At 48.6% G+C, this 15,833-nt stretch overlaps 1 protein-coding gene across 1 annotated transcript; it reads right to left on the bottom strand.

The window, feature by feature from the left end:
• Nucleotides 1-93: 93 nt before the first annotated feature.
• On the bottom strand, nt 94-10,570 carry LOC119434527 (heterogeneous nuclear ribonucleoprotein Q). The gene is made up of 7 exons (XM_037701671.2): nt 10,414-10,570; nt 9,248-9,913; nt 9,045-9,180; nt 1,480-1,981; nt 935-1,044; nt 696-844; nt 94-497 (listed from the first exon to the last, which is right to left on the bottom strand). The coding sequence occupies exons 2-7, from the start codon at nt 9,905-9,907 to the stop codon at nt 231-233; spliced, it is 1,824 nt and encodes a 607-aa protein (XP_037557599.1). The 5' UTR covers nt 9,908-9,913; nt 10,414-10,570; the 3' UTR covers nt 94-230.
• Nucleotides 10,571-15,833: the final 5,263 nt, after the last annotated feature.

Below are 15,833 nucleotides of genomic sequence, written 5' to 3'. Positions count from 1 at the left end.
CGATACCAAACCTTTGCCTGGTGGGCGTCGCCGTCCACTTGTGAGCGCTGTTCGTGCACAGCCGTGTCATGCAGCAGGGAAGAGAATGCCCGAAGTTTTTAAAACGGCCACTTTTATTTTCCACACATTGTCAGGTTACACGTCGCCTGTCCATCACAGTCCGGCCCCCCCGCGAGAAGGAGGAGTGCTTGGCGGCGGGAAGACACACACACGAGCGGCGGCGATGGCGGTCAGCCCCAGGTCTCTTTGAAGGAGTCCTGGTACCACTGCTGCCCGTCGTCCTGCTGCTGCTGGCTGCTGTTGTGGAAGCGGCGCTTTGAGTCGCCCTGGTTCTGGTGGCCCCCGTCGAACTTGCGCTTACCGGCCAGGCTTCCCCGGGGGGGGGCGCCCCCACGGCCCCCACGGCTGACAGGGCCCGCCCCCCGGCCAGCGCGAGCGCGGGGGGCCCGCCCACGGCCGCGCCCCCCACGCGTCACCCCACGCTGGCCACCACGAGCCTGCAACACGAACACCACACTAATCAGGGCCCACCGACTTAGGGGCTTGCTCTCCCGGCCACGGGCAAGGCGCGCGCCGGGCTACCATATCCGAGAGCGAGCACCTCAACCACCGCGGGGGCGCCCGCTTTCCCGGCCGCTCGGATATGCTAACCGTCGGCAAGAGGAGGAGAAGGAAGGAAAAGAGTAACCACCCACCCGCTCTGGAGCAGGCCGGCCACGGGGGGGTGCCGCAGCTGGGTAGCCGTAGTCATAATAGTCATCATAGCGGCCGTAATAGTCCTCATAGTACGGATCCGCATAGCCGCCCCGGTAGTCGCTATACCCATAGTAGTCATAGTCGTAATCTACGGAGCAGCACAGAGACCAACAAGGATCAGGGTTGAGCCAGCCGGGAAAACGCACACCCCCGTGCCCCCAGGTGCCCCCACACTCACCGTAACTCCTGGGACCCACGGGGGGGCCCCGGCCGCCCCCGCCGCCCCGGGGCCCCCGAAGGGGCGGCGGCGGGGGCATGCAGCCCATCATGCGGTAGTCCGACACGTCCCTGCAACAAACAAATAAGCACGCACATCACTACAACGAGCGTGCTACTTTTTCATCACGCACGGCCTTAACTGACCACGCTGCACGACCGCATAGCCTTCCAGGGCACGTGCACGAAGGTCAGTACTAGCAGGGCCAATAAGCTTTCAGTTAACGCAAAGCCTTGAGTGCACCTAAAATGGAACATCATCCAACAATGAGAAGCAACCAAGGCTTGCACCAATTACAAGCAACACGAACAAACGTGTTGCAATTGCCCATAGGAGTGCGTATTTATCCAATTTAGCTGGTGCACACACTTTGTGGTGGAGCACAATGGAATCCATTCTGCAGTGGGTGGCTGTGTTACTATGTCATGCACGAGGCAGTTTACTAAGAGGCCCCACTGATGGGCCACCACTCAAGTTCCAGCGGTGGGAGAGGATAGAGTGCTCACACTATGCGTTGCTGCATCATCTGCATCATGCGACGTTCCCGGTTGCGCAGCACCTCCTCCTTCTTCTTCTTGTCCGACGGGGGCTTGGCCAGCGAGACCTCCATGGGGGCCCCGCATAAGTCCTTGCCCTGAAGCTGCTCCATGGCATGCACAGCATGGTCCCGCTCTTCGAAGTGCACAAATGCATAGTCCTTGATCTTCTTGACCCGCTCTACTCGGCCATGTGCCTCAAACAGCTCCTTGAGCTTCTCTTCCGTCACGTCCGCTGTCAGGTTGCGAACGTACAGGACCTTTACTTTGGCCATTGTCTCCTCATCAGGCTCCTCCTGTGGGTCTGCCCAGTCCACTATGATGTCACAGCTCCACACCTTAATGCGGCCTGTGCTCAGGCGGCGCTTGGCCAGCGAGGCTGCCTTGTGTGACTCGTACTCCAGAAAGCAGAAGCCTCTGTTCTTTTTCTTGTCGTCAGGTGAACTGTAGATGATCACCTCTGTCAGGCCCGCTAGAAAAACAAAGGGACAGTGTTAGTCATGGGATGGCTAAAAATTTGTTTGTGCACATCAGCTTTAATGTTTATTTAACAAATAACACTGAGGTGCCCAATGCAATGAATACTAAGAAATCACACTGGGCCAGTGCAACAATCGGCTACAGCACTGCCTATAAAGAATACTCTTACGTGTAGATTTTGTGTAGGATAGAACACGCTAGTGCACTTGGCCTATGCAGCAACATCCGCCTGCCGCTCTCGAAGAAACATCACCCTCGTGACTAGCCGGTTTGAATAAACTGTGGCCACACACAGCTTCCTCTTCTGGCCACATCTATAGGTCATCAAACCCAACTGCACACCTATTACACAAAAACCACCAGTCAGTGACTCGTGAATTCAAGAAGGAAAAACCTAAAGGTCAAGTTGGCACGAAGCCTTCAAATGAATCTCGGTAATCACAACGAATGAGAGCCGGTGTTCAAAGCTACTTGTCAAATGTAAACAGCAGAGCACGTGTATTACCATCACTTGTTACTCGCCCCTTACATTATTCTTGGTCAACACCAACAGGCATATGCAAGAGGAAAATTCCTACAAATTGGGAATTGTAAGCTGAAAAGTGCCTGGCATCCACGATTCTCAAGGTAGGATATGCATGGCCACATGTACGACCAGCCGCTCCACAACAGGCTTGTTTGTCAGGAACTTCTGTGCTCCTCTGGGTCCTTTCGTACTTCATGCATGATGGCAGAGATGTTGTGGCTACATGTATAAAAGCACTAGCCCCATATCAAATGATACCAGGTTGTCCGGCTCAAAAGAATATTCAAACTGCAGGGATTGCTCAACGCCTACTTCACAAACAAAATGCAATACCAAAAACAATCACGGCATTTTAGCAACGTGCAATGGCATTACCGTTACTCTCTCAGCCACCTGCTGCTTTGCCCATGCTAGCTAAAAAAAAATCTGGGCTCTTAATTGCCAGATCCACGATCTGATTATGAGATACACCATTACGGGGGCTTCAGAATAATTCTGGCCACCTGGGATCCTTTAAAGTGCACCCAATGCATGTGACACAAGCATTCTTGCATTCCGCCCCCTTCGAAATGCTGGCATTGAACGTGCGACCTCGGCAGCACGACACCATAGCCACTGGGATACCGCGACGGATAATGTCGGCTACTAGTCTACGCCATAAGCGTTTTCTGCTCAAATTACCTAATGTAAATGTGGTGTTGTGACCATTCTACCATGGGAATGATGGGTATTATTTATTTATTAGTATTACCCTCAGGGCCAGAGGCATTACAGAGGGGAGTGGAACACAGGAAAAAAAAAGAAACATGATACAAGCTTTGTTCTGTTATACAATATTAGCTGAAAAGATGAGAAACAAGCGGGAACCACAAAAATTCAAGCAACTGAGCGAAAACAAACATAATTACATACTTGGTTAGTTACACAGTAATAAACTTGTGTTTGAAACATTATGAAACTGGGAATAGTGAACAGTGGACGAGACTGATCCCGGAAGGTGGTTCCAGTCCTGTGAGGTGCGGAGTATAAATGATTGATAGCATGTTGACAACATGTTTGCATTAAGCACGACATTATTCCCACCTTTTGTGCATGATCGAAAACGAGGGGAAATGTATGATGGAAGAAGAATAACATCATTGTGCAGGGCAGGGCTGCAGTATACTTTGTGGAAGAGACATAGGCGAGAAAACTTGCGGCGACAGGCAAGTGACGCAAGCTGTAAAGATTTTCATTAAAGTGATACTGGCAGTAGGACTGTAGTTTCCAAGAATAAAGCGGGCAGAGGTTATTATATCAGTGCTGGGGTCCCAGATGGAAGCGGCATACTTGAGTTTACCAAGTTTTGTAAAGGAGGAATTGCAAAACATTGCGACAGAGATAACCTAACAAGCGGTTAGCATTGCTAATTATTTTGCTAATATAAAGAGACCAATTAAGAGAGAAAGTTATGTGAACACCTAAGTGGCAATAGGACGTTACGGATTCGTCTAGCACGTACACATGTCAAATGCATGTGCCATGTAGCTTTATTATGCTCTATCTTTCTAAATTTCCAAGCAATTCTATTTTTTTAAACACATGAAGGCAATAAGTATCTGTGCACGTGCATAAAATTATGGGGTTTTACGTGCCAAAATCAGTTCCGATTATGAGGCACGCCGTAGTGGGGGACTCCGGAAATTTAGACCACCTGGGGTTCTTTAACGTGCAACTAAATCTAAGTACACGAGTGTTTTCGCATTTCGCCCTTATAGAAATGCGGCCGCCGTGGCCGAGATTCGATCCCGCGACTTCGTGCTCAGCAGCCCAACACCATAGCCACTGAGCAACCACGGCGGGTGTATGCCACGTGCATAATCATTGCCAATTGTAAAATTACACAATGTATTGTTAAAAACAATCAACTTGCAATGTCAAAGTCACTTGAAGCAAGGACAAAGTTTAGACAAATTGCAGTCAAACCTCGATATAACGAACCTCAATTTAACGAAGTATTGCTATTTCACCATCTTAGTTCTATTGAATTAACAAAACCTCAATATAACGAAATTCTCAATATAACGAAGTTTTGCGCTGCAAGTACAACTGTGTTATATCGAGGTTTGACTGTACTATCATTTCCATGCCAGCTGAACCGCCACACTTGCAGCACCCATATTCACCAGTGTCTGAATTCTGTAATAATTCATTCTAGTAATTTATCCAAGAAACCCTATGGTCTATGCCGCCCCTGTATGGGCTGTGTGAACAAGCAGGTAAACTAGCAACGCAGCACTTGAATGCATAGTACAAATACCAGTCCTTTTACGCTGAAACAGCCAATTCTGTACTGGGTGACTGAAAGTGACTTGGGCCAATGTGCGATCTTCGACTGCAGTTCTCGTTGCATCAGCATGCAAACACAAGAACAGACACCCGCCTCGGACTGCTTGAGAACCCTTCTGTGCCTTCATGCTCATTGAAAAATCTTAGCCAAGTCTGAGCCACACCAGCTGCACTGCTTGCAATATGTCTTTCGAGGAAGGTTCTTGCCATCAGGTGTAGTGAAGGTGTATTAAAAACTTGATTTGCATCTTGCACATCTGGAGATATTTACAGCACTACAAAAGGTATCTGAATTGTGCAACCTTTGTTTTTGGAACAAGCATGGTGCACAGCAATCACAAGTTTGCATATTTATATTTACAAACTCCTTTGCCCACCTACCCGACTAGTCTAATGATAGCATGATTATCGCTTTCATTTTGTTGCTTCGTCCCTTGCTCGGGTAGCAGTTGCGACTTATGCTGCGGCCCTCATGGCAATGAAAACATTTTTTTCCTTCTGCTCTTAACCCTCTCCGTGTGGAAGTCAAGCATAGCTCTTCAGGGGTTTACTTGCAGAAAATATAGAAGACAAGCCAAGCTCGTTCAAAGATGCGTGGCCTTACAGTAGAGTCCTGGAGACTGGTCTGGCCCATCCATTCCACTGCGTTTGTAAAAAACAATGCCAGATGGCACACAACGTCCAGCAGATATTCTTTGAGTGGAGGTTGCTGCACCGGCTACACTCAACTTCAAAATGGCAGCCCCCGTGAGAAGCACCAATAATTCAGCATGTGGTGTTGATACAAAAAGGAAATGTGCACTTTCCAAAACTTCATTGCCCTGAAGTAGAAAGAATGTTGAACAGTCCACAAACAAACCCGTTAAATCATGAGCTCTCAATCTCAGTTCTGATGACAGTGATATCAAGTTTCAGTGTTTTCCATCAACAAGACTTCTGAGGATTGAGACAACAGTACCTTTCGTTCTTACATTCAGGAAACGCCTTGCATGTTTGTGTGAATCGAATTTGCTATTTTTGTGAAGAACATTTGCACAGATTATAGGTGTGGATGTGCTTTTTTAGACATATTAAATCGTTTCCACGAATAAAAAATATTTTTTTGATTACAGTCGTTACAGGCCCAAGCTCAACATCGCTGACTATGGCACCACTACAAGGCACTCCTGGAACTGCAGGTAGCATAAAAGTGTAATTGACTGAATAAAAGCAGAGGGGGGAAAAAAGGAGAAGGGGGAGGGGCTTTTTTTTAATATATACATGGCAACCATGAAAAAAACCAACCAAATGCTTTGGCTTTCTTCAGTATATTAAAATATTTGGCTTATCTAGAGGCTACTGTGTAAAGCTACTTGCAGTTGCCAGCTGCCACGCACTGTAATATAGTAATGAAAAGTAAAGAGCAATGTGACATGTCTGCGAGGTGCAGACAGTCAAACCTTTTGTTGTGCATGTGTACAGATAATATTCAGGAGCAGCAAACAAAACTGAAAACCAACAAGTGCTAAGTGCAGATCAATACAGAGGTAGATCAAGAATGCAGTGGCATTTAACCATATTCAACCCATCCTTACAATTCACATCTGCCTTGCTGAAGCACTGCAGTGGTACAGAAGTCACCATAAATGAGCAATCCCAATACACATCTGCAGTACACATCACTCTGCGTTTCATCGTTAGATGCAGTGCAGATCTTGCTGCCCGCACTGCCAATAGAGATTGCAAGAAGGGCGGTTGGACACAAGGCCACATAGGCACTTTTCTGTGGTGGAAGCTCTCCCCCCCCCCATTCCCACTCTTGGCTGTTTGCATGTTACCATGGTGTGTTCAATGTTCCTAAATAACCAAGGCACCTTTCTTTCCGTTAGCATGGCGAATGGAGATGCAGCAGTTTTTTTCATAATAGCATTTCCAGCATTCTTGACTCAATACCAAAAGCAATGCAACAGTCCATTGCAACAGTCCAATGCAACAGTCCAACCCTCTGTCATGCAGAAACATTCTAAGCTTCTATTTATTACTTTACAATACTGCAGACACATAAGAAGAGAGTAGATAATTCAAATGAAAAAAAAAAATTTATGCTGAATATAATGCTATATTTAGCAGTGCATAGTAAAACAGCAAGTAATAATTAATGTGAAGCAGGTTACAATAGCCATGTAAGCAAGTGCATTCCAGTCCATGATCAAGCCCTAGATGTGTTTCATTAGATTCGTATCGGAAGAATTGTGGCAGAGCCCATCATAAAATGAATGCCAATGTTAGTGCTTTAGTACTACTACCATTGAAGCAATGTAGCCACACTGAACTGCCACTGCCAAGATGCGTCATGTATGAGAGGTGCATTCAGCCAGATGGAGTCTACTTCCTCCTCGAGTTCCCAATGCTGCTTGCGTGCAGCAGTGACTCAAGTTGGCATCAAAAAAGTTGATCGAAGAGCGGCACATACGCAGTGACCAAAGTTGGCGTGTAAGAGGTTCACTGAAGAGCGGACATACCCAGTGTTACATATCCAGTGACCCAAGTTGGTCCGACGGCTGGTTTCGAACCCGGTTCCCTCAGTGCAGCAGCCCGATGCTCTACCCATTAGACCATGGACTACCCAGTGACCCAAGTTGGCGGGAAAACAGTTAGCCGCGGGAAAACGGACATAAAGAATACCGCAAACTGGCTGAAGTCCCCAAAGAACGCCAATTGCATTAAAACTTCCTGGCTGTTCTCTGTGCCAAGGTTTCTAGGTTCGCAAGTTGCAATATCCATGAAGGCAAGTCATGCTGATTTTTTGTAGATGCAACAAGTGGTGGTGGTCTACAGCAGGTTTACTCGCTTTGGGTTTCAGTACACCAAGCTTTGAATGAGGAACTCAAGGAAAATCCCGCAAATCTGACCACCACTACCAAGTACCTTGGCAAGTTCGTGCACACTAACTAAGGAATAACCACATCCAGAACCCTTGTGGGACATCAGTAATGGTACTTTCCTCTAAGAAATCGTTTAAATGCATTGCTATAACATTCAAGCATTCTACCTTTTTGTGCTGCTGTTCCAGATACTGTTGCACTTGTGGATGACAGAGCAAAGTGCTTACAGATGCCTCCATGAAACAATTACTGCATTTAATTTTCCATAAGTGTGCAGTGGTTTATGAGTAATGCCACTTTGGATTCATTTGGACCACCTGGGGTTCTTGTGCACCAAACCCACTGCACATGAGTGTTTTTGCATTCAGTTCTGGCCAGAATACAGCTTGGGCCATGGAAGAAAATTGAATTCGTGACCTCGTGCTCAGCAGCACAATGCCACTGCCACTGAGGCACATATCTACAGAATAAGTACAAATTCGTTGACCAAGTTCGACTTCTCAGTACACATGTGACCAGCCCTTCAATCCATTTTTTCATCTGAAATGTGTGATGAGTGCAACTTATCATGGCACTTTCTTTCATTGAGTAGTACAGAACACAGTTATTGCCCCACTGTGGTTCTTGGCTTGCTGAAATGTCTATGGCTTTTAGAAGGCATTACAATAAATAGCACTTTTGTTTATGCAGGTCAAGCCAGTCTTAAATAAAACTGCCATCCTTCATCAAAAATTTTGGGAACTGCTTGCAGGTAATTCCTGTCAGTACTGAAACCAATAACTGGAGTAGCAGAGATGCTGCCATAAAAGCATGCACACATTTGCACCACTACGAATAGCAACAGCAAAAGGGCGAAAGAGCATTCAAAGACCAATCTCTGGAAGACCATTTACAGTAGAACTTACACTTAATAGTCAATTCCAAACACAACAAAGCTTAGTCTATCAGTGTGGCTCACACCATCCATCGAGACCTTTTAACTCAACCAGCTATGAAGACCTGCTCTCCACATCCAAACCAACGCACTGTGTACACTGCAGCTCAAAACAAAGCTGATGCAGTATTTGTATGGCACCATGAATTACTGCTGAACCTGAGCTGCACGAACAGTAATGTACCACAGTAACATAATTTGGCTAACAATACAACCTAACCAAGAGAATGCATCAGCTCCACTGCAATCCAGCAAAATCTGCTAGAGAAGCCTCCTAACTTTAATTCACCTGATTACTGTGAAACGAGAGCACTTTATCACTGCACTTTATTGCTCAATGTAGTGACGAAGAAGCGCATAACTGTTATGTACGCGAGTTTAAAATCTGCACAAGAACACTCACGTGCATGTTTGGAGAATTCTTCAAACAGCTCCTCCTTGCCCCTGTTCTTTGGGATGTTGCCCACGAAAAGCCGATGATTGTTGATTGAGATGGTGACCCCGATGTATTTGCCCTTACGGATTTCGTGGTTGTCCAGCTGCGGGGCGAGCAAAGAGCACAGTCAGTGAGCATACGGGGAGTGCAGAGTGATTCAAGATACTCACCTCGCGTACAGAGTTGTGGGCGCCCTCGCGGTTACAGAAGGTGATGAAGGCGTAGCCCCGGTTGAGGCCCGAGAGCGGATCCATCATGAGCCGAAGATCCCAGATCTTCCCGCACTTTTCAAACAGGGGTATTAGCTCATCTTCAAACATGTCCTTGGGGATTTTGCCGACAAACACCTCGCAGCCGCTGCTCGGCTGCGGTCCCGACCAGCCGGGGGGTGGGCCGCCGTACTTGCGCTGACCCGTCGTCACGTCCAGCGAGTAGCCCGTACGGTCGAGAATGGCGCGGATCTTCTCCTCGTCCGGGCCCTTGTTGGCGCCCGAGCCCGACGCCCCGGGCAGCTTGCTTTTTTGCCGGTACGTCTTCATCACGCCGCAAAGGTAGGCAGATTTGTTGGACACGTGCTCCAGACTGCTGTCCAAAAACTGCTTCAGAACGGCCAAGGCGCCGTCGGCGGGGAATTCCTTGAGCGCGTCCAGCGCGCGCTCATCCAAGTCGGCGTAGGCCAGCTTGCCCGTCTGGAAGATGGCATCCAGTTGAGCAGCCACTTTCTCCTGAAGCCCGTGGCCCACAAGCTTGGCGTAATCGGCGCTGTGTTCCGTCGCGCTCGACTCGTCCATGGGCTCCACCGTCGCTGCGTCCCCGTTACCCTCGGCCATCGTTTTCTGCGTCACGAAAATGAAAAGGAAACGCCACCGATGACGCGCAAGCCAGGTGTCTCACCGACGCCCCAAATCGCGAGCGGGACCCCGAGCGCCGCACAAAGTTTAACTGGACGCACCCGGGTCGCCGGGAAGCACAGCACGCACGCTACCCAAGTGCACCGGCGTCTATCCCGCCATGGCGCTAGTCAAAAAGGCGAACTGCCAAATTAGGCCTCGCTAGCATCGCACGCTAGGTACTACCGCTGCTGCAACTACACTCGGCTGCGTTGCATCCTACCGCCACTTTCCCAACTCGGCTTGGCTGGGAGAGCGCGGACTCCTGTAAATCTTTGTCGTTCACTCTCAGTGAAACGCGCGCTAGGGCAGGCAAAACAAAGGGCCGGCGTAGGACTGACCGGCTCTACTCGGCGAGCCCGTCTCGACAGCGCGAACAGCACTTCACGCAGCTCGTCATCATTAAAGCAACGTGAACAATGTGTAGAAAACTTTCTTGTACTCACTTTGGAAGCCGATTACTCCTGCGAGAAAAAATTAGATCCCGATTCGAGGGGACAAAATTTGTCCCAGTCCCAACCTAATGGGAATGGGCAACAACGTGAGTGACACATGCACGGGGTGGCCGGAGTATTGCAAAGGGCCACGCCGTTCTTCGACTATCGAGTAAAACGGCGCAGTTTGCTGGTTAAATTGAACAGCCGAATATGACTCAGTGTTTTGTTAAAGGTTACTATCACAGTTTCACGATAATAGTTTTGTATACGATAAAAAATACAGATATTTGGGGAACTACTTTTCGTTGCGCAAAGGGGCGCAACCCAAGAAAAGGCGCCATCCTTGTTTTGATTGGCGATTTTGAGAGGAGCGGGCAAGCCCGGCAAGCTACCGTAGCTAGTGACGCGCAACCCATTGCTACTATGCTTCACAGGCGTGTTGTTATAACCCGTCTCCTTCGTATTCCGACGAAGATACCTGCAAGTTACCTCTTCACGTTTAATCGTCTACATCCCAATTGACACATCGGCCCATGCCGTTTTTAAAATCTCGTTGCATGAAGTGCAACCGTCACATCACTTCCGTTACATTCTCGCTACTACGGGAGCAACAGTTCTCCAGCAAGGTGCTACCAGTGCCGCCGTACTGCGCTGCAGTGACAGCCCGCGAGTTTTCATTTTGTGAACCTTACAAGTTTAGCCGACGTGCAATATGCGAACCACACGTTTAACGCCGGCCAAGTTCTTGACCCTTTGATATGTGAGATATGTTAAAGTATACAGTGTGGCGAGGAAAAGGCACGGTTGGTGTGATTACAGTAGACACGTACGTCGTGTGGTGCACGAGTTTCTTCATTACTAAACCATAACTGCAATCTACCAAACTTAGGCATGTTATTGATAATATATTCTAGAACACTACAGCCTAGGCTAGCCAGTGGTGGCGAAAAAATGCGCATTGCATCACGAATATTTATCTGGAAGCGATGCTTCTGTGGGCTAAAATCGGCGTGATAATTAGTATCTTAAACATAGTAGTTGAAAGTGGCATGTAATCAGTAATAGACAAATGCGACAGAATATAAAATATATATACAATGCGTGTTGTTGCGGCTTATATACGAATTCGAAGGATGAAGTCTTTTTTTTTTTTTTTTTGCGATAAAGTTTTGTTTCACAGTCGTCAATATGACTAATCTACTTTTCTCTCCTGAGTGGCAATAAATGAGATTCGACTGGTTCCTACCGCACTCCAATGTAGCAGCGATGCGGAGCCCTCTAGAGTATAAAAACTCGATGCGCTAGAGATTGGAGGCGGAGAGAGCCTGCATCAGCTATGGCCTTCGAGATTGTGCACGCGTAATCTGCGTCGTCTGCAATCGCGGAGGCAATGCCCCAGTCAGGCGGTTAGCTGTTTTCAGAGAGATATAGAGATATTCTAGGCCACTCTAGGACGAGTCACGCAATCGGGATTAAGAACTCAGTCGCGCTGTAGTGCCTAGAATATACTATTCTAAGCACTGTAGTCGCGCTCCCAGCTCGACTGTTAGAGCGCCTCCGAGCGCTCTGGGCGCGGGGCTCTGAATCAGAATGTGTTCGTAGCGCTGGATTTGAGCTCTGCGTAGGTCGGGCAAAGTGATTTTTGACAGGCTGCGCCCGGACCTGATGCCCTCTAGCCTGAACTGGGCATGAAGCCAGGGGTTCGGGTCGGGCCTTCGAGCACACGCGGGCGTTCTGTCCCATGTAACTAAAGCCAAATATTAAAAATATGCAAATAGCACGTAGCTGGGCAGAACGAAGGTAATGTTGTTTGCCGTCGCTTGGGCATACTCAAATTATTTTTTGCATTCTGCCTAATTGCATAATTAGTCTTAAATAATTAATCAACTTCTCAAATATTGCAATTAGATTAAAAGTGTCAATGAGAAAATTGAAGAACAACATGAAAAACTCTCGATGCAGCTTTACATAAAAGGGTTTTACCGAGCGCGAAAGGTGCCCTCGAATACACGCAAAATTGCCGCGCGACTGCATGCCACTCGAGGCACTTCGCGGGCTTCTTTCACGCTCGGAAAAACACCTTTATGTAGCACGTATTGAGAAGCAGAAATCTATATCGGGAGCCTTTCATGTTGCTATACAATTTTCTCATTGACACTTTTCGTCTAACTATAATATTTTAGAAGTTAATTAATTAATTAAGACAATATTATGTAGTATCTCGAAGCGACGGCAAACAACATTACCTTGATTCTGTCCAGCTACATGACATTTGCCTATTTCAAAGGTTTGGTTCAACTTACGCGGGACACCCTACGGGTAGGTGCAAGGCATTCTGTTGCGAAGCTCAAGTGACAAAAAATTGGACTGTTATATTAAAAAAGGAACGAATCTGTGTGGCCAAGTTCACGGACCACTGCTACACGTATGTTTCGTGAAGGTACACAAAATAAGCGAATGGCTATAGCGATAATACGTGTTTGCTGCAATTAGCTATTACAAAGAACAGAACATCTATGTTCCAAGCCTTGTGCGGCAACTGAGAACAAAAATACCGCAATTGAGCATACCAGCGAGCGATTAGGCAGAAAAATAAACAACCGGATAAAAACCGCGCCGAGGAACGTTACTGAGTCAGATATCGTACATGACAAGCCGCTGCTTCAAATTGTTAGCCAAATAAAAAACGACGAGCAAAACCCACTGATCCTGACTTAATTCAGAAGCAGGACGTTTGGACAGCTTGGAATGTATTTATAGACTCCTTTCTAGTACAATTTAGCACCGTATACGCTGCTCGCATCGTTTAGACAAGGCGTAATGAGCTGCGATAGCGCTAGCATATGTCCTCTGAAGCTGTGGCCAAAGCTTCGTCATCCACCCAGTCACCGTCTCGTGATATATACGCCGACAAAGAGGTTTGTTGAGTCGCATCGGCGTCGTACACAGGCATTGTAAATACGGAGGCAACAGAGACAGCTGAGGCAAGCAATGGACGCGTCACCACGTAATCAAACATGACGGCGCCCACGTACGGGATTGCCGTGAAAAGAGTTAACGGACAGCCGTGACATGCAAAGCTACGAATTAAGCGCTTGCTTATATTGCGCGGAACCATTCCGAACCGTTCAATGAACTGCTTCGGAACAATAATTCGTTTTGTTTTGAACTGCTGGCCGAATCGATTCGGTACGTTTCTATACGTACGTACGTATACAGTTTTGATCCGGTTATGGTTCAATTTCAAAATGGTGAGTTTTCATTCGGTTGCGGTTCAGCTTCAAAATGGCGGCGTGCCTTTCATGAAATTCGAGTTCAGTTCCGGTTACCGTTTGACACCCTGATGGTATACGACATGCGATGTTCTGACTTCTGGAGGCGCGGCACAACTGAAATGGCGAAGAGAGCGGCAGCACAGAACATTTCGCTTTGGGACAAGCACCCGTGCACCTCATCACGCCAGCGTTGTCCCGGCCGCGGCGGCCGCATTTCGATGGAGGATGACGCTGGAGGATGACCGGATGACGATGGAGGATGACCTGGATGACGCCTCCGTCACCCACCTTACAGATTATATCAATGACTGCTGGCGTAAAGGTGTAATTCCCCCAGCCTGGAAACCAGCAAAGGTCATCCTTATTCCCAAATCTGGCAAACCTTCTAGCCTCGATCACCTTCGCCCCATCTCCCTAACCTCATGTGTGGGAAAGGTTATGGAGCATGCCTTCCTCACCCGAATTAACACTCATCTGGAAGACACTGCAGCGTATCCTCACTCAGTCATTGGCTTCCGGGCTCACCTGTCGACCCAAGACGCCATGCTACAACTTAAGCACCATATACTTGAAGGTAGAACCCGCACTACTGAAGCAATACTCGGCCTCGACCTCGAAAAGGCCTTTGACAGCATAGCCCATTCCACAATTTTCGACCGCATCTCACGCCTTAACCTCGGTGCGCGCACTTATAAGTATGTCAGAGACTTTCTGTCTAATCGCACGGCCTTCCTCTCGGTGGGGGATCTCCGCTCCGACGCCCGGACTCTGGGCAGCGCGGGAACCCCCCAGGGCTCCGTTATCTCCCCAATGTTCTTTAATCTCGTCATGATCGATCTTGCCAAGGAGTTGCAGCAAGTAGACGGTGTCAACCACACCATCTACGCTGACGATATCACCATATTGGCCCATCAAGACAGTGACGGCCAAATGGAAACGGCACTACAATCCGCCATTGAAACAGTCAAGACCTATCTCCAAGGCACTGGGCTTCGCTGCTCTCCCGAGAAGTCCGAACTCCTCCTCTACAGGCCTACTCTCCGCGGCCGCCGTCCGAAACATTCCACCGCTAAACGCCAATACGAAGACATCGCGCTTCACCTCACGGATGGCAGCCCCATCCCCCTCGTCACCAATATCCGTGTGCTCGGCATGCTTATAGAGGCGAACGGAGCGAATGGCATGGCCCCCGCAAAAATCCAGGTCAATGCATTCAACACCATGAGACTTTTGAAGCGGGTCTCCAACCGCCGTGGGGGTGGAGAATCGGAGGAGAATCTCCTCCGATTAATCCAGTCATTCGTAATTTGCCACATCGCCTACGTTGCTGCGTTTCTAAATTGGTACAAGGCTGAACAAAACAAACTGAACATTCTCCTACGCGGTATCTATAAACAAGCCCTCGGCCTCTCCGGTTACACTAGCACTGACCTTCTCCTTCAACTAGGCGTCCATAACACACTGGACGAGCTCATCGAGGCCCAACGCCGCTCTCAGCTGGAGAGACTCACACTCACAGCGACGGGCCGCCACATCCTTACCTCGCTCGGTATTACCTACCACCATCAACACGGCCATAAACACCAGATCCCCTCCACCATACGACCCTGGATTCACGCCGACCCTATCCCCAGAAACATGCACCCCGAATACAACCGCGCACGCCGCACAGCACGTGCCACGGCTCTCACCAAAGCCCTTGCTCGCAACGACGGCGTGAGTTTTGTCGACGCCGCCGAATATCCCCACGGTACCCGCTTTGCAGCCGTCACCACACGTGAAGGCTCTTCCACCATGCTATCAGCCTAGTAACCCCACACGCTGAGGAAGCTGAAGAAGTGGCCATCGCGCTAGCCGCACTAGACCCAACATGCCATACCATCGTCTCTGATTCCCGCTCCGCCGTTATCAACTACATCAACGCCCGTATCTCCCACCAAGCCTTGCGCATCTTGCAACAAGCACCCCGCTCAACCGACCATCAGGTTACACTCGTCTGGTTCCCAGCTCATGTAGGCACCGTCCACCCGCACCTCCCCAACCTCAACGAGGTTACCCACTCCCTAGCGCGAGGGCTCGTTTACCGCGCGGGAGACGGGGAGGCTGCCCCCACCGGTAGGGATCGCCTGACACGCTACAATGATGTAGTGAAAT

This window comes from Dermacentor silvarum, unplaced genomic scaffold (genome assembly GCF_013339745.2).
Source record: "Dermacentor silvarum isolate Dsil-2018 unplaced genomic scaffold, BIME_Dsil_1.4 Seq12, whole genome shotgun sequence".
Taxonomy (NCBI): Eukaryota; Metazoa; Arthropoda; class Arachnida; order Ixodida; family Ixodidae; genus Dermacentor; species Dermacentor silvarum.
This window is presented reverse-complemented; position numbering and strand designations above follow the sequence as displayed.

Excerpts from the sequence above, each read along its gene's own strand:
- LOC119434527 (XM_037701671.2), bottom strand. The coding sequence starts at position 9,907 with ATGGCCGAGGGTAACGGGGACGCAGCGACGGTGGAGCCCATGGACGAG. Across the intron at positions 1,982-9,044 it reads AGAATTCTCCAAACATGCAC|CGGGCCTGACAGAGGTGATC; the intron begins GTGAGTGTTCTT and ends TTGTTTTTCTAG. Across the intron at positions 1,045-1,479 it reads ATGATGCAGCAACGCATAGT|GGACGTGTCGGACTACCGCA; the intron begins GTGAGCACTCTA and ends TGTTTGTTGCAG.